The 27283-nt window shown below is 39.5% G+C and overlaps 1 protein-coding gene across 5 annotated transcripts in view; it reads left to right on the plus strand.

Annotated features, from left to right (window-relative positions):
• Positions 1–27283, plus strand: part of LOC120299084 — a 39257-nt gene that overhangs the window by 10629 nt on the left and 1345 nt on the right. For 4 of the 5 annotated variants that reach the window (XM_039323523.1, XM_039323526.1, XM_039323527.1 and 1 more), the window contains exons 6-10: positions 1396–1540; positions 8293–8462; positions 11123–11277; positions 13477–13554; positions 18730–18919. In XM_039323523.1, coding sequence (XP_039179457.1) covers positions 1396–1540; positions 8293–8462; positions 11123–11277; positions 13477–13554; positions 18730–18919 — 738 coding nt within the window. Of the gene's footprint in view, positions 1–1395; positions 1541–8292; positions 8463–11122; positions 11278–13476; positions 13555–15175; positions 15201–18729; positions 18920–27283 lie in introns of those variants that run through there. The other variant, XM_039323528.1, reaches the window with a different exon arrangement.

Genomic DNA, 27283 nt, shown 5'->3' on the forward strand with positions numbered 1-27283 from the left:
CTGCTTGTAATAATCATTGCTTAAGCAACATTCTTGTTGAGCTTTTAAATCTAATTTGTTGTATGGAAATGCACGTGTTCAAAACAAGTTTCTGTATTGTAGGCTTCCCATTTAATTGTAACAATCCTTTCAATATAGATGTAGTTGTTCACTCACTTCCAACTTTTCATAAGCAGACCATAGAAACTGTCTCAAATGGCTGGTCAGTAATTGCTTCCTTGACTTTTTTGTAAGCTTAGGCTGATGTTATCAGTATTGATACACTGAGACTCTATGTCCGGCTGGTATATTAATCTGCTAGCTTTGAAGAGGAGCATCTGATTTAAATAAATGGCCTGCATTTATGGCTATTTGGAGTGTCCCATCGTCACATGACCAGCATTTACTTCTGTTTTTCAAAAACATCCCATAGAAAACACTTTGATTGTGGCATCTGTTTAAGGACTGCCGCAAAAAAGGTACTAAAAACCATTTTTGGTCACATGATGATCTGCTTTATGACTGCCATGACTTGCTGCAACCATAACGGGCAGGCTTCCTTATAGTTGTAGATCGAGGACTATCTATATACATTCACTAATAGCCATAGGTTAGAGCCACCACAAGTTCGTTTTCTAAGAATGCCAGCGTAGAAAATACAGCTGAGCTCTGCTTTGCAGCATGTTATCTTCCCTTCAAATCTTTTAATTAAAATAATCTTTTAAAAATACCCATCCTCATCATGGTTGCTCTCTATTGTATGGTTTTGTGTCCCATAACTGTATTGTATGTAAGAAAAAATGGAGATCATGACTATGACTCTCTTTCTGCAACATGCTAATCTATGTTTAATCGAATCTTAGTTTGCTAAATTAACTTGACTACTGGCAGTCGCACAACACAATAAATCATTGACTACTCAATCACAATTTGTCTAGTACTTATAAGCAATGATTATATTAGCTTTGCTTGTACACATTTTTCTAAGTTATGATTGTTTGCTTTTGCCCATTAAAATTGCAAACAAATTTAACTTTTTATGTTAAATGATTCATGTGCAATGGTGGTCTAACTTTCAGTTTCATGAACATGCACAGTAAGTTACATGTGTGTATATAGCAATTATGTTCCATTCTATAGCCTTTTGTTTGAAGTTGTTTTATAGAAATACAGTGATAATTTAGTTTAAGCATTCAAAATTTTTGAGGCATTCAGCCTGTTAAAAGAAAAAAAATAGTTACAGGTATCTTCCAGATGAGAGCAAAGTACACAAATACAATTTGTGAATTGAATCATAAAGCTTGATCTGCTACTGCCTTGATCACATCTGTCTCATTCATTCAGTATTGGGCTGACTTGCATGCTTGTTACTGTTGTTTTGGGATTCAAATGCTTTCTTGTTTTGTTTTGTTTTAGAAAAGTGACTTCAGTCTCACACCATGGCTGCTGCTTCCTGATGAATTGTGGCTTTGTATCTTTTCCCTGCTGACTCATAAAGATATTTCTCGGATTTCCCAGGTCTGTCATCACTTTTATCAACTAGCTGGAGATAAGTCCTTTTGTAAGTACATTAAAATGAATAAACATTAAAAGGTTGGAGTAATATAAAAGTCCTGTATGGTCATTTTAAAATCTCATAGTTTTAAATATGTACATTTATATTTAGTTGGGACAACAAGAGCAAAGCTTTCATGCCCTGACATCAAATTAAAATAAGTTACATATTTGTTTGTTTGCATATTTATGCTGTTATTGGGAATCTTTTACATTGTAGTTCTGTTTTTGTATTTCTTGTTTACATTACCTGTGCATGCTGTAAACATACTTTGCTTCCCTTTTGTCTGGTTATCATCTAGTAAAAGCATGCTTGTAATTTTTAAAAATTGTAGTACTGAATTTCACCAAAAGTTTTTTGCATATTTTTAAAGGCAGAATGTTTTTTTCTCAGTGCAAAATAGTAAATTTCAAGGAAATGCTCAGTCAGGATTAACAGGAGGACGGCTAATCCTGTGTATAAAGTTGTGTGGTTCACCCCTTTGGGCCACGACTTGTACAGATGAGTAACTGGGATGAGCCATGGAGACTTAATATCACAAATGTAATCATCAGGGTTTGAACTTGGCTTGAACATAATCTTTAGAATGCAGCAACAGAGCATCATTTCACTATTCCTGGGTTGCACATCTGTACTGCAAAACAATCCTTTTGAAACAGGATGAGACTGATAGTAGCTGGGAGATTCATAATAAGCTATGCACTATTCCTCTCTATGTCATGGTAAGCAGGCTTTAGGTATTAATTCTAATGGCAGAACTGCATGTATGTGGAAACATATTCAGGAAAAAAATGATGAAAGTTAGCTGGTAGGAGTAAGGATTTAACTTCTCTCTTTTGTGCTGTCTCATGACATTTTGTGCCTGAGGTAAAGAATGAAATGCCTTTTTCTTTTTCCTAAAAGTTTGGCAGATGAATCTTATATTATTAAGGTGACCAACCGTTCTCCTTTAGGGAGGACAGTCCTCCTTTTGTAAGTTCTGTCCTCAGTCAAAAAGTGTCCTCCTTCGTGTCCTCCTTTTCTGCAGGGCTTTTTTTCCCCCTCATAGAACACTCAGAACGGCGTTCCTGCACCTTTTTTGGATGTTTTTTTTTTCAACTTTTGCATGAGCTGTGCTACTCCCACTATTGGCTTTCGAAAGCCAATAGGAATTGCTGCTGAGCGCGCCAAAACACCCGGCTGGCAAACTTTGCACATGCAAGTTGTCTGTATTATTGTTGCAATGAATAAAATGTTTCTTTTATTTACAATATTTTTTTCTTCAATTTATTTGTGTCCTCCTTTTTATTGTAAAAAAGTTGGTCACCTTAATATTATATAGATAGACATACTGATGACTATAGGCAAAAGAGATTTCTGATCACCTATGCATTAGCAATATTTATCTTAGTAGCATTTATGTGAGGAGCAATGTAGTAACAATAGTAATAGTAAATATAATCATGACTACCAAATTAGGCCTGCATTTCGGATAACCATTTGGCGATAGCAAGCAGTCATACATTTCTGTACCTTTTTGTTGCCATTTAGTGGGTATCTGAATTTTGCAATCTATATACTGTATGGCAGCATTAATCATATCAATATCTGCCAAGCCTGGCATGAGCTGGCTCCTGTCAATCTATTTGTTAAACTAGGATGTTGTCAATAGACTTTCTCGTGATATGACTCATACATAGTTATATAATACAGCCAACCCAACCCTGCAAAAGGTAAATAAGGCTGATTCAGAGCATGGCTGTGTGTGTGTGTGTGTGTGTGTGTGTGTGTGAGTGTGTGTGTGAGAGAGAGGGGGGGGGGAGGATTCAATTTTTAAAAAATAGTTAGGAATATACTGGATGACCTGACAAACTAGATATTTCCCCCATTTTCCATTATGTTATAAATTTTAGTACATAAATTATGTTGTTTCCATACTTTGATGTTTGTATAATATGTTTAAAATTATTAACATTTTATTATTTAAATAGCTTACAATATTGAGAATAGAAAAGAGAAAGAAAAAAATTCCATTTAAATTCCATTTTATTTAATAGCAACATTGTACGCATAAAATTGTTTAGCTTTTTCGTCCAAAATTGAGCATAACATTGAAAAACATTACAACTCATATAAAAGTAATTGTTGTAAGGTTTTAATCTTAATTAGATTACTCATTAAAGTCCCCTTTGTATTGTTGCTTAGTGTGTGCTTATGTATTACCTACTAATAAAAGGAAAAGATAAAGCACATTTAATGAGAATTAATTACTAAACAAAAGGAAGAAAAAGGAACATAATAAAAAGAACTGTTAGGGTCCCTCCTTTATAGACATCTGCTGATTTGCAATATTTGTAGATATTTAGCCCCCCTTAGAAGCCAGAATGTAAGTGATTATATTTGCCATGCATTATATGTATAGGAACAATTCTTGCTTACATTTAATTAAACTTCTGTTGTGTACATATACTGCTAGTTTTGCCATCATTGTGTATTTTCCAAGTTTAAGTTCCCAGTCAGATGTAGTCAAAGTTGTGTCTTTCTTCCAATGTTGAACAAAATTTCTTTTTGTTGCTGTAAGCTATATCTCATTAAATTACAATTGGTTTTTTCCCCCTGAAATTATGCCTTGTAGGAAAAGTTGTGGTTCATTTCAGATTTAAATTGCAGAATTTTCTGCATTGTGCTAGGTAGCTTTCCAATACTTTGGTTTTTTTTAAAAAAATGTTCACCACGTGAGAAAACATTCCTGTTTCATGATAGTTCCAGACATCTGTTGCTATATGAATTATCTGTCTTAGATATTATTAGAGAAAACTGAGGTGTGCAACACAGGATTTGGTGCTGCTGACAAACTTCTAAGAAATGGAAAATGCTTTGGATAGTTGCTATAGAAGAAAACAAATTGAAGGTCATTTGCTTCATGTCAATAGCTCTAGGCTTGTGTTAGTTCCCACACTGAATTCCAAAGCAAACACTTGGTGCCTTGAGTAAAGAAAGGCAGCCAATTAGATGCAGCCAAGATCTGTCTTTCAGTAATGTGTAAATGTTGCATAGGATGTGTATATATTTTAGGCTTGCTTTTGTAAGGTGCATGATCTTTGCATCGTAACACTCCACCCATCTCTAAAAAAAGTGGCTGAAATACTTTGCTGAAAGACAATAATCAATAATATAATTGGCATAAGTAAAAAAAAAAACCTGATATTTGCATAAGTGAACATTCTTTTTCCCAGAAGTGTAATAATAAATAGTTAAAAATGTAGACTTCCAAAGCAGTCTGCAGATAACATCTGCCTCCAAGCATCTTTTTTTTTTTAAAAAAAAAAAAGTTTATTTGTGTGTTGGGGAGTGGGAGGGGGAATGGGTTGAGTAGGCTTATTTAGAAAAAGTTAAAGATCAAGTTAGTAACAATTTTCTTGCATAACATTATCAGGTGTTTGTGCTCTGCAAGAACATTTGAGCTTTGAGTACTTTATACCAAGCAAAACTCTACCACCATATCTAACATCTTATATGCAAAGAGATATCAAGTTACAGTATGAAAGCTTTATATTTTGGAGATGGTTTTTCTTTAAAAATTATTAGCCATAATGGTGTTTTACCTTAAGTGGGTATATTTATTGTTCACGGTAGAAAACAAACTCAGCTAGTTCTCTGTTATTTTGTAATTTATTCTCTTTGAGCCAAGCTAATTGTTCTCTTCTGTATTTAAATTAAGTAGTTTAGAGAAATATGAATATACACAAGGTAGGTTGATGTGAGAAATAGAGTAAGAAAAGAGTTACTGAGACTTCTAGAGTTTATAGTGAAGTTCCACCCAGCTCTAGAACAAGGATAAAATAAAGTTAAGCTTTAAAGACATTAGATTCAAGAGTAATATGTTTAGATGGTGATAAGTATTGCAGTTAGTCCCCGTTGACCAATAACCATGGGATGCTATGACCACATAGAATTTTCTTAACAATGGCAATTGGAACTGCTGCAACGGCCATCGTAAGTCAGCATGGTCATGTATTGACGGAGTTGTTGGTCCTATTACCATTGTTAAATGAGGATTACCTGAACTTCAGTTATAAATAAAGTGTGGTGAGCTGGCCTGGCTGCATTGTGGATGCCTTTCTTGGGTTGGGCTCGAGACTTCTGTCCTAGCAAGAAAGAGCAAAGTTCAAGGCTCCTTTGGGACTTCTGAAAATCAAATATATGAAATGAACCTCTTATTCTTTTTTACTATGTCAAACTGGGGCAGTTGCAGCTTCCCGGGTCATGTCAAGCAGCCACAGAACTGCACGGTTTGGGGGCTGCTTGATGTTCTTCAAGGCAGGGTGCAGGGCAGCCCAAAAGGCAGAAAATGGGGGGAAGACAGATGGGTGGGTGGGGAATCCTTTACCTTACTGATGCTCGGAGCTGGGAGGGACCAATAGCAGAATGGCTTGGTTTGGGTCCTTGGCTAACAATTGGTAACCTTCACTTAATGACAGCAATGGGGATTGCCAAAATTGTGATCACTAAGTGAATGTGATACATGGCATCTCCTTTAAACTGCATTGCTTAGCAACAGAAATTCTAGTCCCAATTGGGGTTGTAAGTTGAGGACTATCCGTACTGGATCCTCCTGGAAAGCATTGCAAGACACTTCCTGTTCAAGTTGAGCCTTGTTTGAATAACAAGGCCCCTCTGAGGTTTATGGTTTTTCTCAAATCGTGGCCATTGCTGTGACTTACAGTTTCTTTCTCATTCCTGCCTTTTAGCTTCTAACTTCTGATTCTGATTTGTTCTTTAGTCTTGTACACTGCTTGTCCTAGACCAGTAGTTCTCAACCTTTTTAATACCACGACCCCCAACCGGTCATAAGTCGAGGACTACTCAACCGGTCGTAAGTCGAAGATTACTCAACTGGTGCAGCACCATTTGCAAAATGGGACTTTTGGCGGGCTCAGCAGGGCAGAGACAGCCTGGACAATTCCTATTGGCTTTTGAAAGCCAATAGAATTAGACTCTATTCAAGAGAGTCTATCCTATTGGCTTTCAAAAGCCAACAGAATAAAAGGGAGTAGCACAGCTAAGGAAAAGGGGAAAAAATGGCGGACTGCGTTGTTTGGCGACCCCATGAAATGGTCGTTCGACCCCAAATGGGGTCCCGACCCACAGGTTGAGAACCACTGTCCTAGACAGCTTGGTTATTATCTCACTTTAGATAACTGCCAATTTATAAATAGCAACTGCTGGCAAATTACAAATACCTTGAGTTCTCAATTTGGACAAGTGGCACTTTTATTACTCTGGTCTATATTTCAAGATTATTACAATATTTTTCAAAATAGTTTGCATGTGATAAATATTAGATCATTTACTTTATAGCTGTAATCCTTCATATGGTATTCTTAGAGTGGAATAAATTTCACTAATTCTCTAGAGTTTGCACCTGTGTAAACATGCATGAGACAGCACTATAAATTTGTGAGGCATAATGGAAAAATATAAGGTTGGATCTGAAGAATCATTAATGGAAGAAATCAGCCAGCTCTGCTATGCAAACACTTTTAAGAATCAGCACATATTCAAACAGTTGACATTGCCTCTGGAAGAAATTGCACACAGTTTTAATAAAAACAGTTATTTCTTTTTTTTCTCATTACTCTATAACAAAGAATTTAATCAAATTAGAATGAAAGGAGAGGTACTTTTCAGTTCTAGTTCATACCATTTAATTTGCTTGCTTTGATATTGCCTAGTGTTTATTTGGTACATAAAGTTTGTGATCCAAAGAGCTACTTTAGAAGAGGCTAAGAGCTTATTCTGCCTCACTTATTGGGATTTTTAGTATTTATTCAGTAAATGAATAATTATCATTAGAGACTGCCTCAGCAGATGACTCTTAAAATGTGACTCCCATGACATTATGTAATGCCATTAGCACACCAAGATGGATTTGCTTTCTCCAGATGGCTGTACAATAGTCAAAATAATATACTAATAAGCCTTGAGTAGCATGAAAACTTTGATTAGAGTTACACAGGCATTTCCCTATGTCAGCCAATTAACATTGCAGCTTTTCTTTCTTGGTATCCCGAATCTTCTTCCATGCTATTGATATACTGTATCAGATATAGTGGTTGGAATATAAAATGGGGTTTGAGAAAATCTAACTTCAAATATTTGCCTGTCAGATGTAGTGGTTGATTGTGATGAGCAGTTGCTACAATATATCTCCAAGGAAAAGAAAATCACACATTTTGCCCTAAACCTTGCTGAGGAATATTAATAAATGGACATAAACTGTTTTAACTTCTCCCATCAATACACCACTATAGAGCATTCCATGCCAAAACAACTAAACACAAAGATAGTTTCTTCCCCCATGCCATCACTCTGCTAAATACTTCCTAAACACTGTCTTCTGCCCCAAAATATTTACCCATGTAGTAGGCTGTATTGCTATTATCCTTATCATCTTCTCATCTTTCTCACTACTCATATTTCCTACAACCTTCTCCAAGTGGCATATTATGATTTATCAATTGTTTTGTATCTTATGATTTATGATTGTATCTTATGATTTATGATCTATGGTTCACCACTTTGTTGCTTGTATGTACACTGAGAGCTTATGCACTGGAGACAAATTCCTTGTATGTCCAATCACACTTGGCCAATAAAGAATTCTATTCTATTAATAGAAATGTTTTATTTTAATTTTAAATGAAATATTGTAAAGAGTCTTTAGTTGATAAATAAACATCTACCTGCACCAAATAAACTAGGTTATTTTTCTCTAGGGAAGAAGATTCAGCTTAAAGATTGCCACTGCTTGAATGATGATTGGTTGATTAGTTTAGGAAAACACCACCCTGAATGTTTCACTCTTGATCATTGCCATGATAAAAATAAGAGAATTTCTGAGGTTGGGCTAAAACAATTCTTCCAGTACTGTGAAGGATATCTTAAGGTAATGTCCACTTTAAATATAAAGCTTGGTTTTGTTTTTGTAATTATAGCAAGTTGGGAAATAGTTATGATTTTTCATTATAATTTTATGTAGATTTTAAATTATACTATCTGGGTGAACATAGTATAATATAAGGGAAATAAGAAATAAAGTTTCTATACACACTACTGGATTCTGAAGCTCACAGTGGGCCATATTCTTTCTAATTTAATACAATATCAGTAATATGATTTCACAAAATTAAAAATATATTCTATTGAAAACCAAGCTCTACTCACTTCAGTATGGTTTCCATATTTACATTAATAATAATAAACATGAATAAGAGTAGATTGGATATTTTTATCCAACTGGTTTCTCCTCTTATAGAAGCTCTTGCATCCAAGAGCTGGGAGGTCTTATTTAATTCTAAGTTCCCAAACAGGTACTACAGGGTTCCTTAAGTAAACATTTTAAACCTCCAAGGACTGTAAGGAAGAGCAAAAAGTCCTATAATATGCACAGAAGTTCACTCATACAAGTTAGATTTGATCTAAGTATAAAGCCATATAAAGCCATATAAAGCTGGCTTGTGTATAGCCTTGAATACCATCTTCTATGCTGAAACCTTGTGAATGGTCCTGATTCTTTGCACCTGCATTAATCTGGTCAACTAAAGTTCCACTCTAAATTGGCACCAGATAAGGGTCAATGGAATTCAAGAGGGGTTGGACTTAGAGTGCTTGTGGGAATGCAGTGATTCTGAGCTGATGATGTGCTTAACTCTGCCCCCAGCTCTGCCTGCTCTTCTACAAGTTCCTTAGAATTATTATTCCCAGTTGTTTAAAATATTCAAGCAACAAGCAGAACTCTACTTTTTACAAATTTTCATACACATACTACCCATAGGAGATATGAAATGTATACCAGTGCATTGAATAAGCTGATAAATTACCAGCATTGTACAATATAAGTAATTTTTGTACAATATACGGTATAATTATCAATAAGACATAGTATGTCATCTGCATTAATAACAGCTTGCATTCAGTCCTCTTGTTCTTATACTGAACATGTCTGTGTAATAAGGCAAACCCGTGGTTCCAAAATCAAATTAAAATCAAAAAGGCATCTATGACAAGCTCATAAGACATGATAGATAAAAGGGTAATTCTATTTGTAATAACACTTCCATATTAAAGGCCATTTTCACAGTCAATAAGACCAGAACGACTGATTTCAATTTTTCTGACTGTATATCCAGAACAATAATGAGTAATTTAATTGTAAAAATTATAATTCAGGATGTTGAGATAACAAACTGGCTGTCTACTGTAAGCAGTATAATTTTAGAATGTGATATTAGAAATGAAAGCTGTTGGTGTTGACCTAATTTTCTGTTGAGGTCATCCCAAGAGGACATGTATATGGAGTGAGGCTGTATGCTTTGTTCTTCCTCCATGCTTTCCTCTTGCAAAAAGAGTAAATTAATTTAAACATCTCCAGGAATGCCCTTATTTGATCCTCAGGTTGGAAATACATTGGTCATTCTGTAGTTCTTCCAACATGCCCCATTGCCTGATTCAGAACTGGAACTATCTAGCAGGTAGTGTTACCATCCAAAAATAAAGTTTTTCTTTGAGATTGGAAAAGGAAATCCAATCAATCCAAGATGCCAGTCTAGGAGCCTCAGGATTGCAACTCAAATTAATTAATCCTGTTGTTACTTCAAGACATGTTTTATTATGTGAGCCATTTGTCATTGCCCATCTAGTATCGGTATTCCACTCAGATTTATTAATGTTCAGATGGCATTTTAAGATGAAAAAAGCCCTGGAGAGGCTTTTTTTTTTTAATTAAAAGATTATAACAGATGGTACATTTATCAAACTGCAAAATGACAGCTTAGGAATTAATACCAGTATAAATACGAATTAAAAAGAAAAGCAAACTTTTACAAGGCAGTGTCATCCTGTGTCATTCCACAAATTATATAACGTTAGTGCCTGAGGTCAAGAGGTGCTTTTGCTTATCGCTGCAGTAGAAACTGTCTGAGAAATGGTGATGGAAGCTAACAGAAAAACTGGAAAGAACAAAAATATATTGAAAACTGCAGCTATAGTATCTCCCCCCCTTTTTTTCCCTTTCTTTTATCTCTCATTAACTATGTAGAGTTGAAGAATTGCTTTGAGGCACAGGCCTGAGTATGAAGTTGAAGCAATAGTAATGAAATCTGGATAATCTTTATGAATCTTCAATCCTTTGGTTTGATTGTTACAAAAACTTTGTCTAGAATTTGAAAGGAAGCTTATTATAATAAACTCTTTGTTTTCTTCTAACTATCCTGTTATAAACATAAACAGTAGGATTGGGTGATGTTTTAGATTCAAGGGATGATTTGGAGAAAACATACGTTTGCATGAAGCTTCTATCAGCAATTTCTTAAACACATTTTTCCCAGGATCGCATTACAGTTGTGAGATTCCAGGAAAAGAAGCAGCTGCCTTAAGGAATTGCTGACAACTTACAACTTCCAAACACCCTTTTTGCTTTACAACTGAAGTATCGCACTGCCCTAATAAACAATAAACATTTCTGATTGATGCATAAGAAATGCTAACAAAAATAATTGTTTCAGTCAGTTCATTGCAATTTCCTTTTTTCCTCTGTTTTGTGCTTAGGCACTGAATATAAAAAACTGCAGTGGTTCTGGATATAAAGGGGACAGCGTTCTTCTTCACGCAAGCACCTTTTGCCATAACTTGGCAGTTGTAGATATAAGTTGGACAGGAGCTACTGATTTTGGACTCAATTCCCTGGTTAAAGGTTGTAGCAGGTATCTGAAAAAAAAAAAATCCCGAAAACCCTATTGCCACCAAATACTTTTACCACCATTTGTACAACCAGATGCAAAACAATGAAAAAGGCCAAGTAGATTACATAGGGATTTGTTGCAGTTTGGAATGCCCTGCTCTGCTTTTTACCAGAATTCTTCAGTTTCACTCATCATATTGTTCTGTTCTCTCCATAAGACATTACTAATTTATAACAACTTATTGTTGATTTTGATTTTCCTCTGTTTTTCTCTTCCACTCTAGTATTTCCCTGATGATTCCACTCACTCATGTCATGGTCACCTCATGTCTTTACTACTGCAATTCTCTCTTCATGAGCCCTTCCCTTAAAGACATCAGAAAGCTTAAGATGGTCTAAAATGCAGTAGGGCAGGCAGGGATGGGCATATCTTAATATGCCCATGTAACATCTCTGTTTTGTCAGCTGTACAAGCCAGTTTGTTTCAAGGTGCTGGTTATTACTTATAAAAGCTGACATGGCATAGGTCCTGGTTACTTGAGGGGCCACATTATCTTGTCTCCCATATTATCTGCCTGGCCAATTCGATTTGACATAATTGGCACACTCCAGAGTCCTTAAATTAAACCATGCTATGAATTGGAACCCTATAAGTGAGACTGCTCTGTAGCAGTCCCTCCCTGAGGTCACCCCTAAGTTCTGGATAGCCCCACCTAGCTGGTGTTTTGAAGGGGAATGGGACAACTTGCCACAGCCAACTCACCATGGCCAACTCACCATGGCCAACTCACCACGGCCAACTCGCTGCGGTCAACTCGCCACATTCAGCTTGCCATGGAACAACTCACTGCGGAACAATTTAACAATTCTATTTAATTATTTAAAATAAATTAAAAATTATTCTATTTTTTGTCAATCACATTTCATTCTGTCCTTCCTTTCACATCCTTTCTTTAATGATTTCATTCCACCATTTTTTTTGTTATTAGTATAATTTTTGTCCAGCAATGAGTTGTCCTGTGGCGAGTTGGCTGTGGCAAGTTGTCCTGCATTGAGTTGGCCATAGTGAGTTGGCCATAGCGAATTGTCATAGACTCGATTTGAAGGGCCTTAAAGACTTGGCTCTTTGCCTAGATCTTTTGCAAGAATGAACGAAGTCCCTTTTGGCAATTTATTTCTTCTTATTCCTGTCAGGGTTTATTTATTTATTTTTTGTCATCCTTGCGATTTTTACTCTTCAAGTTGGTGTAACATTTTAAAATTGTTTTTAATGTGTTTAATTGTAACTACCCAGGTCATTGGCAGTTGGGTAGCATATGAATGCAACAAAATAAACAACAATAATAGTAATGTCTGATAAGGCAAGCTTCTTTTTTTTCTCCTTCAGTATCCAATTTTGGACATCTTTCTATTGACATTCAGCATCTGAAGTGAGGGAAAATTAGGATTAAAAATACAGTGTTAATAGGTTTGGCAGAAATTACAAGAATCTATACTGGTTTTGCTAAATGTGGTTAATCCAGTAAAAGATACCTGCTTATATTTCATTAAAGCACAATATCAAATTATTGATTTTAAGCTGTCCTGCTTTTTGTACTTACTTCAGAGGAAGCTTATTAAATAAGGTGGGATTGATTTTTAACTAAATACACCTGCTTGGTTAATTGTATAGAAATTAAACTTTGATTAAATTTGACTAAATTCATGTATTGGGCTCTAAGCCAAGATTTTTTTTTATAATCTTTTTTGAAAAGTTTTTTCTTTGATTCACACATAGTATGAAATTGTAATATATGATTCCCTAAATCTGCTGAGATGAAAACAAATCATATTATAATTCACCATAATTTTTTTAACATAGCTGCAATATTTTAAGCTCAATATTCATATTGTTTCATTTACTAAAAAAATGAGATCAGTGCAGGTGCCTATATTTAAGACCACATCTTATGTTATAGATTCCTAATCAAAACATATTCATTGTAAGAAAATGTAATATTTTATATAAGAAAATACTTGTATAAAAGTAACTAAAGAGAGTTAAGAGGATTGACAGGAAAAGAATTCTTGTGCATAGATAGATGGGTGAAATTTGCTCTTCAGATTTTCCTGCTCATCAGAAAGTCAATATCAGTGATAACAAGAAACAAGCTCAAGTCAACTAAATTGCATGTTACTGTATTATATGAAAAAAATAAAGTAATTGCTACTGTTCCTTTAGTTTACAGTGTTTTTCTGCTAATGGATGCCAGATTACCAATGAGTCAGTAATGGCCTTGATTGGAAAACATGGAAAAAGGTAGGTGCATGCCAACTGAAATTGTGAATCAAAATTCAGTACAAGGTGGTACATCATGACTGCTTTAATTTAGAAAGGTTCACAATGATTTCGCCCCTTAATTTCTATAAAATTGGACTTATTTTTTTTGCTGCCAAATCACAATAACTATAGAAACAACCTTTTCTATTGAATGGTAGTGGTTAGCTATGCTTGGCAATTGTACTTTAGGATAAAGAAGTCAAATTCATGAATTTAAACCCAGGACACACAGGCCTTTCTAATTGAGTCCAGACTTAAGGAAAGCATCCTGGACAAATGACTGTTTAGTTTGCTTGAATACATGATCTAAGCAAAGAACAGGCCACTGCCTCACTGTGTAATTGGTTCACTTAACAAGCTTCTCTGATCATTAGAAAGGGATCTCCATCTCAATTCAGTGGAATTTACCATCCTTTATCTTAAATCCTGTCATGACTAGTATCAAGGATACCTGATACTGTGCTTTTGTGCTGTTTTCCAGTTTTTAATAATTAAATTGCCAACAAGGTAAGTTAGAAATTTTGTGGACCACGTTTGATAAAATATATCCCCCAGCATAAGTAAGGGTAATTAAAAAATCCTCCATCACAATTACTCTATGTATCTTTGATAATTATAATTCTATAGTTTATTTTTATATAACTTACCACACATCTTTTCTTTGTGTTCATGTTGTGATAGTGGTCATCAGTATTACTTTTGTTCATTCCTCTACATATTTTAATCCAGATGTTAATTGTAGTATCACTAAATTCATCTCTTGGGTTTCTGAGGAGATATGAATTTTTTTAACCTACAACTGTCTTTTAATATTTCTATTACTTCCTTTTGAATAAATTGTGTTCTTCAGTTCTACTTTAGTTGTAGAAGTCGTACGACCCAGGTTTCCACTATTCTTAATATGCTTTCTTTTACTATATTCATCTTATTTTATTTTCCATAATCTGAACATTAGTGCGTAGACTCAGGTCACAAATTTTATAAAATAACTCTCTGGTTGTTTTTTTATTAAGTAGTTTCAAAGGCCCTGCTATTGCGACAGAAAAAAATAGCTTACTATGCTTAAGCTACTTTTACTAATATTTGTGGATTGCAGTGCATGGTGTTTCAATAGTCCATTATCTGGATAATTCAGACTGTGATCTTACAAACCTTTGTCTCTTGGACACCATCTCATTCACCTGTCTTTTTTAAAGTGTTTTCTGTGGATTCCTTTTGAATAAATGAGGATATAAATGAATAAATAAAAAGACTAGGTTATTTAGTTCCGTTCCTTATCTGTTAAATTATGATATGATTGTAGCTGTACATATGTTCCCGTATATATAGCTTGGGAGAAGCAACAATTGTTTGTGAACTTGCTAAGTTTTGGAAGTTCTTTCAGATTCCTGATTCTTACTCTTGGTACTTAGCATACAGTACTTCACAAGCTCACTGATCCTCCGGATGTACAATATGTTAGTTTCAGTTCTTTGTAGCAATAGATCAGTTACAAATTTTCTATGATAGAAGAATATTTTCTATGGTAGAAAAGTACTTGCAGATCAGGGTTGAACTATGAGGTCCTTGGTGCTCTCTAAGCTCAATTGTTTTCTTGCAGATGTTTCATCATCCAAGGTAACACCGTAAGTTTTTTTCTCTATTTTCTTGAGAAGTGCTGCTGCATCCTCTCTGTCTTTCAAAGATCTATATCCTATCTTTTGTTCTACAGTGTCTTTTCTCTTGAAGGCTCAGACGTAGAATCTTCTTAGAAAGATCTATGTGAGCTCCAACAATACAGAATGTTCTCTGTCTTTTGTTTCTGATTCTCTCCTGCTTTTTTCACTGTCTTCTTTATAGACAGTTGCCTCCATTGTCAGCAGCCCCTTGGTAAGCCCTTCTTTCATTTAATCATAAATCCACTGAAGTACAACCAATTGTTGCTCTGATCATCTCACTTTTTAGCTGGATACTACTAACATTTGCATACTGCAAATATGGTGCCAGCTTGTTTCCAGGAAGAAACATAAAACATGGCACAAGCACTACAAGTGATGACTGCAAATGTTGGAAATCTTATTTTAAGTTAATCATGTTGCCATCATTCAAGCACTTTGTAGCAATTTGAACCTGTATGCTAATTGGTTATTTGGCTTGCTTTAATGACAAGAATAGATGGGGAAGAAATGGAGGTAATGACAGATTTTATTTTTTTGGGCTCCAAGATCACCTCAGATGGGGACTGCAGCCAAGAAATTAAAAGACGTTTGCTCCTGGGGAGGAAAGCTATGGCAAATCTAGACAGCATACTAAAAAGCAGAGACATCACCCTGCCAATAAAAGTGCGTATAGTCCAGGCCATGGTTTTCCCAGTTGCAATGTATGGCTGTGAAAGTTGGACCATAAGAAAGGCTGAGCGCCAAAGAATTGAGGCCTTTGAACTATGGTGCTGGAGAAGACTCCTGCGAGTCCCTTGGACTGCAAGGCGTTCAAACCGGTCAGTCCTAGAAGAGATCAACCCCGACTGCTCTTTAGAAGGCCAGATCCTGAAGTTGAAACTCAAATACTTTGGTCACCTAATGAGAAGGAAGGACTCACTGGAGAAGGGCCTAATGCTGGGAAAGATTGAGGGCAATAGAAGAATGGGACGACAGAGAATGAGATGGCTGGATGGAGTCACTGAAGGTGTGAACTTAAATGGTCTCCAGAAGATGGTAGAGGACAGGAAGACCTGGGGTCACGATGGGTCGGACACGACTTCGCAATTAACAACAACAATGACAAGAAGAGTTTCAATAATACATTATTTCTGTATAATGTATTATATTGTTTAATATAAGTCATTTTTTCTTAGAGGAAATATTGTAACTTGCAGTACTTTGAATAAGTTCTAGTCTCAGAAGAGAAAACAAAATCTTACAAATGCCATTTATTATTTTGCATTTTTATCACAGAATGCCTTAAGAATTTAGGTCTTGGAGTAAGTACAACAAATATGCATGGTTCACTTAAAAAAAAAGGAAGTTATGATATCGTCTCCTTGATTTCTTATCTTAATGTAGTACTGTATGCATATTCACTTCAAGATGAAAACAATGGATTGTTTTTTTGGAACAAATCACAAGTTGATTAGATAACTAGTTGATATAGAGACTCTGGCTTACTATTTTTGAAAATAAAATCATACCTCAATCCTGATTTAGTCTTTCTTGGTTTTGTGCTTCATCCACAATGGCAAAAAAAAGTTAAAGATGACTCAAAAGTGAACAAAAAAGCTGTGACTATTTTGCAAACTATTTTTTAAAAGTAGCATTTGCCATCAATCATCAATTTTTTTTCTGTTGTTTTATTGTGATTTTCATTTTAAGATGATGCAATTGATTTAGAAATCTACAAGACTTAGCACATTTTAAATACCAATATGAATTTAAATGTATGTATTGAACCTGTATGTTAATTGTGGTTTGGTTTACTTTAATGACAAAAAGTACTTCAATAATAATAATTATTCAATAATAATGTTTGGTAGCCAAAGTATTTGAGCTTCAGCTTCTATATCTGTATTTCCAAAGAACAGTCAAGGTTGTTTTCCTTAACAAATGCATTAAATTAGGACAAATATTCAATCCCAATACTAACCAAATTTATCTTTAGCTTGAGTCACTCTTTGGAAAAAGCATGGATGAATTGTTAACTAAATGATCAAAATTGAATTGAACGTTAAGCATCATCACCAAAATTAAGAAGACATTTTATGAAGCTCAAGGCAAACTTGACTGTATGTTATTTCATAATTAAATTGTCATATGTATTCACCTACATAAGATTTGTATCTTTGCCTGAGATAGACAGGTAACTTCTTTCTTTCCCTGTACACATGATATTTATCTACACAAACAAAATATTTAATTACAGTTAGTTTTTATGGTTAATTTGAACTGTATAATATCTTTTATCTACATGAATAAAAATATATAAAACCAAATGCAGTGCAAACATTAGCAATTGTTTATATTTCCATTTGGTTACCTAACAGATGGTAACCAGAGACTCCCAATGTGACTTTTCTTTTCCTTTCCTACAAACTGTTCACACTTCTTTCTTTTCCAGTTATGAAGAATTGCTGCCCTTTTGAATTTTTTTTTACTCTTCTCTAGTGGACAACTCCCCATACTGTTCAGAGCCCACTTTTAAGCAGAATAAATGTCTGCTGAAAGATCTGAAAGTGGAGTAGAGAAACAGGAATAACTAGCATCTGGGCTGAAAATATAGAGAATTCTTAATGATGATAGGAAAGTATTTGTATCTTTTTTCCTAGGTGCTTCTTACTGTGCAACCTTGTAAGATCGATCAGTATATAATCTGACAGGAAAATAAACTGAGGCTGAGAGAACTTACTGGTCTGAAGCTATTTAGTGAGTCTGAGTTGAATAACAATCCAGATTTCTAAGGCTAATTTGTCACTTGTGGTTTATTTTGGCACAAGAATATCCTGGCAAGCCACTTTTTTCTTCCTTGATCAAATGATGCTGGCTTTATCTTGTCCCTAGTCCAGGATGTCAACAAATACATGCTGATCCTTCAAGGCCCTAAAAATTATCCACTTTCTCTGTTAAATGTGTCACCTAACCAAAGCCTGCAAATTTATTCTGTTTTTTCTTTCTCATTTTCTTGGTTGGATATGGCCAACACAACTTTTATCACTCACTGGAGAAATTCCACAGAGAGACCTGTTTTAAAGGGGAGGGCATTTTTATAAATGGATTGTTTATAGTTATCAGGAATCCTGCAGCTTACTAGGGTTCTTACATACATTCTTATTTTCTTGTCATATTGGTAACTGCAAATAGTCAAATAAACAATCCCAAGCGTGCTCTACTGAATGATATAAGAAGCATGTACTTTCTGGAATTGGCTATAATAGAAAAAAATATAGTTACTTCTAGCTGCTTAGTTTTTCAATTAATATATGAATAATGTGTTTAGACTTAGCCCAAGACACTGTATTATTATATCAGTACTTTCATATTTTATTTTCATGTTTCTTAGTGTTAATATTGGGGAGCGGTGCTATTTTTAAGCACTTATCTTTAAAAAGAATAATGATTTTAATGACTGTTGAATGGCTAATATTGAAGGATGTTACTAATTTCCTTATAATGTGTTCTTTTATAGCCTTAAGAAACTGGAAATATTTGGTTGTCAAGCCATTACTGACAAATGCTTGAAATCAATTACTACTAAATGTCCAGGTCTAGAGGTTTTGAACATTGGCAGACTTCATAGAATCTCTCAGGACTGTTTAGTGCAAATGGTAAATTCATTGCAAAAACTTACTAGCCTCAATGTCACAGGCCTTGAAATGGTAAGAGCTGTTTATTTATTTCACCCATTTTCCTCTGTTAATTATTTCTTTTTGCTTGTGTTCAGTTTATCATATTATGTATGTCAAAGGTTGATAACTTGAAAGTTAAATCATTGAAGGTTTTCTAGGCTTCTCAATATAGAAAAATACTGAGATTTTATGTTGCTTTTTTAAAAAAATAAATCAATCTTCTAGATATAAGTTTGGAAACTGAATGCTAAAGTGAATATTCATAATATTCACAAAATATTATGAAAATAGGTGCAAATTGTATATAAACATTCAGTCACTAAAATTAAAAAGTCATTGCTGGGCCCCATAGTCCTAAGCAATTATTTTCCACTTTCAACCTTCCTTCTTTAAGGGAAGCTTCAGTAATTCCTGGAAAAAATAATTCTTCTATACTTAATAAGCTTATTGATTAAATTATATTAATGCAAGATTTTTTTAAAGTTCTAAATTAGTTTTCTCTCAGCTGGTGTCCCCTATTCTGATGCTAAGACACAGACTTGATCCAGAGGATGCCCACCTGCCACTATATTTATTCATTTGTTAAATTTACATGCTGCCCGTCTTACCGTCAAGTGACTCTGGAGGGCTTATAACAACATAAAAGCAAAATACAAAATATTAGAACATTAAATGTTAAAATTAACAGAAACGTCTTGAGTTAGAAACCGGAATGCAATGGGGTAGAGGTGGAATCTTCTGTATAGTTCACTAATGAGTTCCAATATGGAATGTTCTCATCAGGAGCCCAGGTCAATCAGCCAAGCCAGTTTGAGGCTCTTGCAAAAGAACAAGAGGGTGGGAGCAGTTCTCACTTTGAGGAGTGTGATGTTCTAGAGGATGGGAGCTACAGCAGAAAAGTCCTTATCCTGGATTCTGCCAGACAGAATTCCTTAACAAAAGGGTTCACAGCATGCCTCTTCTGTTGGAATGAATAGGATGGGCCAGTCTCACTGGGTGAGATGATTCCTCAGGTAACCCGGGCCCATGTCATAAAGAGGTTTAAAGATGATAACCAATACCTTGAATTGGACTTGGAAGCAAACCAGCAACCCGTGCAGTTTGTGCAACAGCAGTGTTAAATGGGCCACTCTAGGGGCTCCTAGAACTATCCGCAGGACTGCTTTCTATGTCAGCTGTAGCTTCCAAATACTCTTCCAGGATGGTTGTCCCATGCAGAGTGCACTGCAGTAATCCAGGATGTGGGTAACTGAGCAGCAACTTTGGAGCAAGGTGCTCTTTTAGATATCCAGAACCTAAGGCTTTATACGTAATTATACATGGATTTGCAGCTGAAAGCCAGTGCAACAGGTATTGCATAGGCCAGGGCTTTTCAACTTTTTCACCCATTGTACCACTTTTAGGATATGGCAACATCCGAGTACCACCAGTCGCCTAGCAAGGTGTGAAAAACTTGATGACCAAAAAAAAAAAGGAAAAAGTGATAAAGTACAGGTAGTCCTCGACTTACAACAGTTTGCTTAGTGATTGTCGAAGTTACAATGGCACTGAAAAAAGTGCCCCCCAAGCCACACCTGAGCAAGACACCTGCCTGCCCACCCGGCGGCGCCCTTCCTCCTGTCCGAGGTTTTCATTGTTGTCAGCATTTCTGTTGAGGATTGGCAGCAGGGGTGGGGTGGGGGGGTATTTGGTTTTTATTTCCCCCGTCTGCTGGGTGGTTGCACTTCACATGACCTTGGGACACTGTGACCGTCATAAATATGAATCAGTTGCCAAGCATCTGAATGTAAATCAAAAGACCCTGGAGATGCTGCAACATTCCAGCTGATTGGTGCTTCTTCTGGGCTCAGCAGAAGCGCCAGGATCAGTGCTGAGCTCTAGCTGGAGCCTGGTGCTGATCCTGGCGCTTCCATTGAGCCCTGACAGTCCCGAAGAAGTACTGATCCTGGCACTTACGCTGAGCCCTGACAGCCCTGCAGTTCCAGCCATCTCTCACTCAGGCTTCTGCGGTGCTGCCACCGGTTCCCCTCTCCCACTACCACTTTTCTAGGATGGTTGCGTACCACCTGCCAGGTGCCAATGTACCACAGATGGTACCCGTACCACTGGTTGAAAAGCCCTGGCATAGGTGAACTGCAGAATGTTTATAAGGATTTATGTTATCTATGCAAAGGCCCTTCTTAGTAAGGCTGTCACTTTCACTTCAAGCAAGAGCCAAGAGTGAGGAGGACCCTCAGGTTACCCACAAATTGTGTCTGAGGTAGTACAATCTTATCCAGAACAACACTGTCCAATATTACTGGTAACGGGACTTCTTGTATTACTAGGCACTGAGAACTGAGTCATGATACGGTTTGGCTGAGCATTTTCCTCCCTATATGATCACTAATAGAATCCAGTCTCTAGAAGGGGCGTTGACTTACCTGAACGCCTTTTCTCAGCACGGAGATGGATAATCCACGCAGTGGGTTGAGACTGTATTCCTGGCCAATCAGATCAGTCAGCCAAAGTTGCCACGCCCCGTCTTGGACCATGATCCTCCAGTTTTGACTCGAGCGCAGCCATTGACTGACAGTAAGACGTTTTGGCTCCACTAAATATACCCTATTATTCTAGTCTATAAGGGTGGGTGTGGATTATCCATCTCCGTGCTGAGAAAAGGCGTTCAGGTAAGTCAACGCCCCTTCTCCAGCACTGGAGATGGATAATCCACGCAGTGGGACATACCAAAGCCTATTGTCCCTTGGGTTGGGGAATAGACTGGTCCCGTGTGCAACTTTGGTCTAGCACCTGCTGGAGAACCCTCCTACCGAAGGAGGCCTCTGCAGAGGAGTACCTGTCGATTTTGTAATGACGAATGAATGGAGAGGGCGAGGCCCAAGTGGCTGCCCTGCATACCTCTTCAATAGAAGCCTGCATGGCCCATGCTGCTGAGGTGGCAGCACTCCTTGTGGAATGGGCCGTGATATGCTTGGGGACTTGCAAGGACTCCGCCTGGTATGCCCCCGTGATGCATGCCCTAATCCACCTACCGATGGTAGAGGACGAGACCTTCCGGCCCCTAGTAGCAGGGTTGAAGGATATGAAAAGCGCTTCCGAGCGTCGGAATTCCGCTGTGCGTGAAATGTAATGTCTTAGTGCCCTGCGTACGTCCAAGGTGTGCCATTGTTGCTCCAGGGGATGAGCTGGGTTTGGACAGAAGTCTGGTAGGACTATTTCCTGTGATCTGTGAAAAAGGGAGTTGACCTTTGGAATGAATGAAGGGTCTATTCTTAGGACTACCTTGTCCCTGTGAAAATGGCACAGGTCCTTCCTCATTGAGAGAGAAGCTAACTCGGATATCCGCCGAGCTGACGTGATGGCTACCAAGAATGCTACCTTATGGGTCAGATAGCGAATGTCACATGTTTTGAGTGGTTCGAAGGGCGCTCTGGTAAGAGCTTGTAGTACTCGTGGTAGTTCCCACGATGGATACCTATGCACGGTTGGCGGTCTGATGTTTGCAGCCCCCTTGAGGAAGGATCGTATTAAGGGATGCTTGCCCAAGGATTCACCGGGGCTGGCAGAAAGTATAGTTGAGAGGGCGGCGATTTGCCTGCGCAGTGTGTTTGGCGAGAGGTCCCTCTCTAGGCCATCTAGTAAAAATTCTAGGATCTTGGGAATTGTGATCCCTTCGAGTAACAATTCCTGTTTAGAGCACCATGATTGGAAGCTTCTCCACGTGGCCTCGTAGATACGGTTCGTGGAGGGGCGCCTTGATGCCTGTATGACCCTAATTACACCCTGTGAGCAAGCCCCCTTGGCTAAAATTGACCGTTCAAGAGCCAGACGGCTAGTTGTAGCCATTGTGGCTCTGGGTGGGAGATCTCCCCCTGCTTGAGGGAGATCCTCTCCGGAGGAATCCGCCATGGATTCGTGCGGGAGAGACTCCTCAAGTCTGCGAACCAAGGTCTCCTTGGCCAATAAGGGGCCACAAGGATTACCTCGGCCCTTTCCCGCAGAATCTTGCGTACTACCGCCGGAAGGAGAGGTAAGGGTGGAAACGCGTACAGGAGCCCCCTTGGCCATGGGCTCCGTAACGCGTCCGTCTGCTCTGCTCCCTTGGATGGGAATCGGGAGAAGAAGCGAGTTAGGTGGGCATTGGAAGGAGAGGCAAAAAGGTCCACCTGGGGAAGCCCGAAGTGGTGACAGACCTCCCTGAAGATCCTCGGGTGTAGTTGCCACTCCGAGTGATCTATTGTTGATCTGCTCAACAGATCTGCTTGGATGTTTGCCTCCCCCGATATGTGGTCGGCCTTTATGGAGGCCAGATTTTGTTCCGCCCAGGCCCCCAGTAGGAGGGCCTCGGCCGAGAGCGAGCGAGAGTGTGTGCCCCCCTGACGGTTTATGTGGGCCTTGGCTGTCACGTTGTCCGTCAGGACCAGTACGTGCCTGCCTTTTATGCTGCTGTGAAAATGCCTTAACGCTAGGTGAATAGCCCGCAGCTCGAGCCAGTTTATGTTGTGTCGGAGATCCACCGCTGACCAGCGGCCCTGTGTCCACTTGGTCCCCAAGTGGCCTCCCCAGCCGAATAAGCTCGCATCTGTTGTGACTACTACTCTGTCTGGTTCCCTGAAGGGGGACCCCCTGAGGAGAGCTGGAGATAGCCACCACCTGAGGGAGTGTCGTACTCTCAGAGGTATGCCTACCCTCTTCCGGGATGCACTGATTTGTTGTCTCTGAAACGGGAGCATGAACCATTGCAGTTCTCTTGAGTGCAGCCTTGCCCAAGGAACTATTGCTATGGTCGATATCATCTTCCCTAGCAGCTGGGAGAGGCAGACCAGCGTCACTGACTGACCGCGGCTTACCTGTTTTACGGCTTTCTTTATGCTGCTGAGGCGTTCCTGTGATAGGTACACCTTGCATTCCTTTGTGTCTATGACCGCTCCCAGGTGGAGTATTCTCGTAGTTGGGGTTAGATGGCTCTTTGGAAAGTTCACCGAGAAGCCGTGGTCCTGCAGCATTTTTATCACTAACTTTAGGTCCGCCCGAGACTGCTGGGCGGACGATGACTGGATTAGAATATCGTCCAGGTAGCACTGGACTCTGACTGGTACGTTTCTTAGTTGTGCTGCCAGAACCGCCAGAATCTTGGTGAACACCCTGGGCGCTGATGACAGGCCGAATGGAAGTGCCCTGTATTGAAAATGGTGCCCCCTGTAGGCAAACCGTAGAAAGCGGCGGTGAGCCAGAGAGATAGGGATGTGCAAGTATGCCTCCGTGAGGTCGATCGATGCCAGAAAATCCCCTTTCCTTACGCTTCCAAGGATGGAGCGTAGTGTCTGCATTTTGAATTTGCGGTATTTTATGTAGAAATTTAGCCTTTTCAAATCCAAAACGGCTCTCCAACCCCCCGAGGGTTTTGGGACCACGAAGAGGATAGAATAAAACCCCTGGTCTCTCTGGTTCATAGGCACCGGCTCTACGGCCCGTATGTTTAGAAGGTGCTGAACGGCCTCGTTCATGAGCCTTCTCTTTGTTGGGTTTGTGGGACAGGGGCACGGGCGGAAGCGGTTCGGGGGCTTTGAGAGAAATTCTAGATATAGACCATGACGTATGGTGTTCCTGACCCATACGTCCGTGGTGGTCTCTTCCCACTGGGGAGCAAACCCTGCTAGTCTGCCCCCTATGGGAAGGTCTGGGCGGGAGTCATCTGGTACGGCGGAAGGGGCGGTTGTTCCCCCGAAAGGGCCGTCTTCCCTGTGTTTGCCTATGTCTTGTGTTCTGTCTGTCCCCCTGTCTTTCCCTATCCTGTCTAGCTTGGAAGGGTTGGGAATTTTGAAAGTAGTTGACCCTGGCTTCCGTACGAAAGGATTGTTTCCTTCCCCAGGAGCCGGGTCTCTTGTCCTGCCTTTTAAGCATGTGTTTAAGGACCTTGCGCTTGTCCTTGTTCTCTGTCAGGTATGGCGTTAGTGCCTCACCAAACAGCTTTGCCCCTTGGTACGGAGCCGAAGCCAATTTCCACTTGGATTTGGTATCCGCCTGCCAGTTCTTTAGCCAGAGGATGCGCCTGCTCGTGTTGTTTGCCGCCATTGCCTTGGCTGAAAACTTGGTCGCTAACAGTGTTGCGTCCGACGCATATTCCGTGGCCGCTACCATTTTGCTGAGTTCCTGATGAGTGCGTATATCTTCCATGGGAACCCGGCCCTGTAGCTCACGGAGCCAACAAAGTGTGGCTCTGGTGAAAAAGGACGCGGAGGTAGACGCCCTGGTAGCCCAAGCTATTGCCTGGTGCGTTCTCCTGTAGTTGGACTCACTCTTTCGGTCCTCGGCTTTAAGAGCCTCAGCAAAATCTCCTGATATGGCCGTGTCCGATATCAGGGGACCTATGGGTTCGTCCACCACCGGCACCTCTAATGTTCCCTCTAGCTCCTTTGCTACGTTAAATAGCTTCCTCTCCGCATTGCTAGGAAGCGGTAGGGAGGTTGGCGCTGCCCACTGTTTCCTTATTGTGTTTAGGAACATGGTCGGGCATGGTATGCGGTGTTGAGTGGTTACCTTTTCGGCGAACGTCGGCTCAGCCTCCGTGTCAACTGTGACAGGCTCCGCTGGTGTCCCATGCCCCAGATGGGCTGTGGCCTCAGCCTTGCGCAGAATAGTAACAAAAAGAGAAGGGTTAAACAGGCCGCTGAAGGACGGCCCTTGAGGTGAGGTGTCCTCCTCCTCCTCAGACATTTGAATCCCTTGTGACGTACCTGGCTGGTCCAGGTAAGCTTCCTCAGAGACCGACGAGTCTGAGACGGAGGAGAGGTCCTGATGGTCCTCCGTTTCCTCCCGATGCCTCGTTCTAAGTCCTAGAGACTTGGCTTTTGAAGTTTGAGCCCTGGCCTCAAATGCACGGTCCACTGCCTGTGCTATTAGGGTAGCTAGCAGATCCCCCGTCAATGCAGGAGGAGTGACCATTGCCTGGGACCCTGCAGGTGCTGTGGTTAGCATGGTCCTCGGGGTTTCCTGCAACCTCCGTGGGGAGGGGGATCGGGAGAGCGATGAGAATTCGCCTATCCCACCCTCTGTTTGGGACTGTGATGAGCTCCCTAATGACCAAATGGCCCGTGGGGATGAAGGGAGACCCAGCGGTAGATCAGAACCTATTCCCCCATTCTGCCTATTTTCAATTCTGGCCCTTTTCTGGGCTCTGTCGAACTCTTTTTCTAGGGCTTGGTGTCTTCTGATTGCCTGTTTGTCAGCCTTCTTTGATGACTTCCTTGCAGCCTTTCTAGGGGCTGCAGAGGATTCCGAATCCTCTGAAGCAGGTGCTCCAGAGGATGAAGGCGGGGCTCCAGTGGAGGGAATGATTGCTTCCTCCATTCTCCACTAACGCTGGGCCGCGATAGGGGGGACCCAGGTAGTAGGAGAGCTCCAACTTTGAGTAAGGACAGGCGCACTACTGGGGGCGTCTGGAACTCAGGAGCAGACTCTGCCAAATTGTCAGAGTTAGTCACTGTGCACGGATAAGAACAGGCACGCTAATGGGAATGCCTGGAACCCGGCTTGACTATGGTGGGTAAGGACAGGCACGCGACTGGGGATGCCTGGAACCCACCACTAAATCCAGAGGCGTACGGGCCACTAATGGGGGACCCGAAGTCTGGAAGGAGCCAAAGGCAACTAAACACAGTTAGTTATGAAAGGTTCTTATTTACTTTAGGTAGAAGACATCAAGTCCTGGCATCAGTAGCTATGTGTCTGATTTGAATGTCTCTGAATGACTAATAGATGCTTTAGTACCCCAGTACTGCTTGCCTATTATTCACTCCAGCGGCTGAACCTAGCTTCCTTAAGGAACTTTAACTCCCCTGTTTGGACAAAAAATATGGCCGCCGCTGCCAGGAAACTACTGCGCATGTGTTAACAAGGCTGCCTATGCCACGTGCGGTTGTAACAAAGAGCTGCGCGTGCTTCCAGCTGTGCAGACAATGGCGCCTCGTTTAAAAAATCCTGAGCAGCCTGGAGTGAAAAGACTGCTCCTTCGCACGCCAGCTGTTTCCCTTAATCAATCTCCCTCCCAGCATGCGTCCCCTTTGTCCTCCGCTTCCCTCGCTAACTGCTTGCCTTTCTGTCTTTTTTTTTTTGTTTGTTTGTTTGTTTGTTTGTTTTAAACGCGAGGGGTTGCCCGAGCCTCCCCCCCGTTTGTTTAAGGCGGCTGCCGGCTGTTGGAAGGTGGCTGGGGTTGGTTAGGGAGGGGAGTTAGGGATTTCCCCCTTTTAAGTGGGGGAGGTTTCCCCTGTAGGAATCTGACTTCCTGAGTTTTACAATTTAGCAAGGAAATTTTTGAGTGGTCAATTAAATTGAATTACATTATCTCTAATTAACTTTTAAACTAAGCAATTTCAGCTACTAGAAAAAATCCCC

Source organism: Crotalus tigris, unplaced genomic scaffold (assembly GCF_016545835.1).
Source record: "Crotalus tigris isolate CLP2741 ecotype Arizona unplaced genomic scaffold, ASM1654583v1 scf7180000024276.985868, whole genome shotgun sequence".
NCBI lineage: Eukaryota > Metazoa > Chordata > Lepidosauria > Squamata > Viperidae > Crotalus > Crotalus tigris.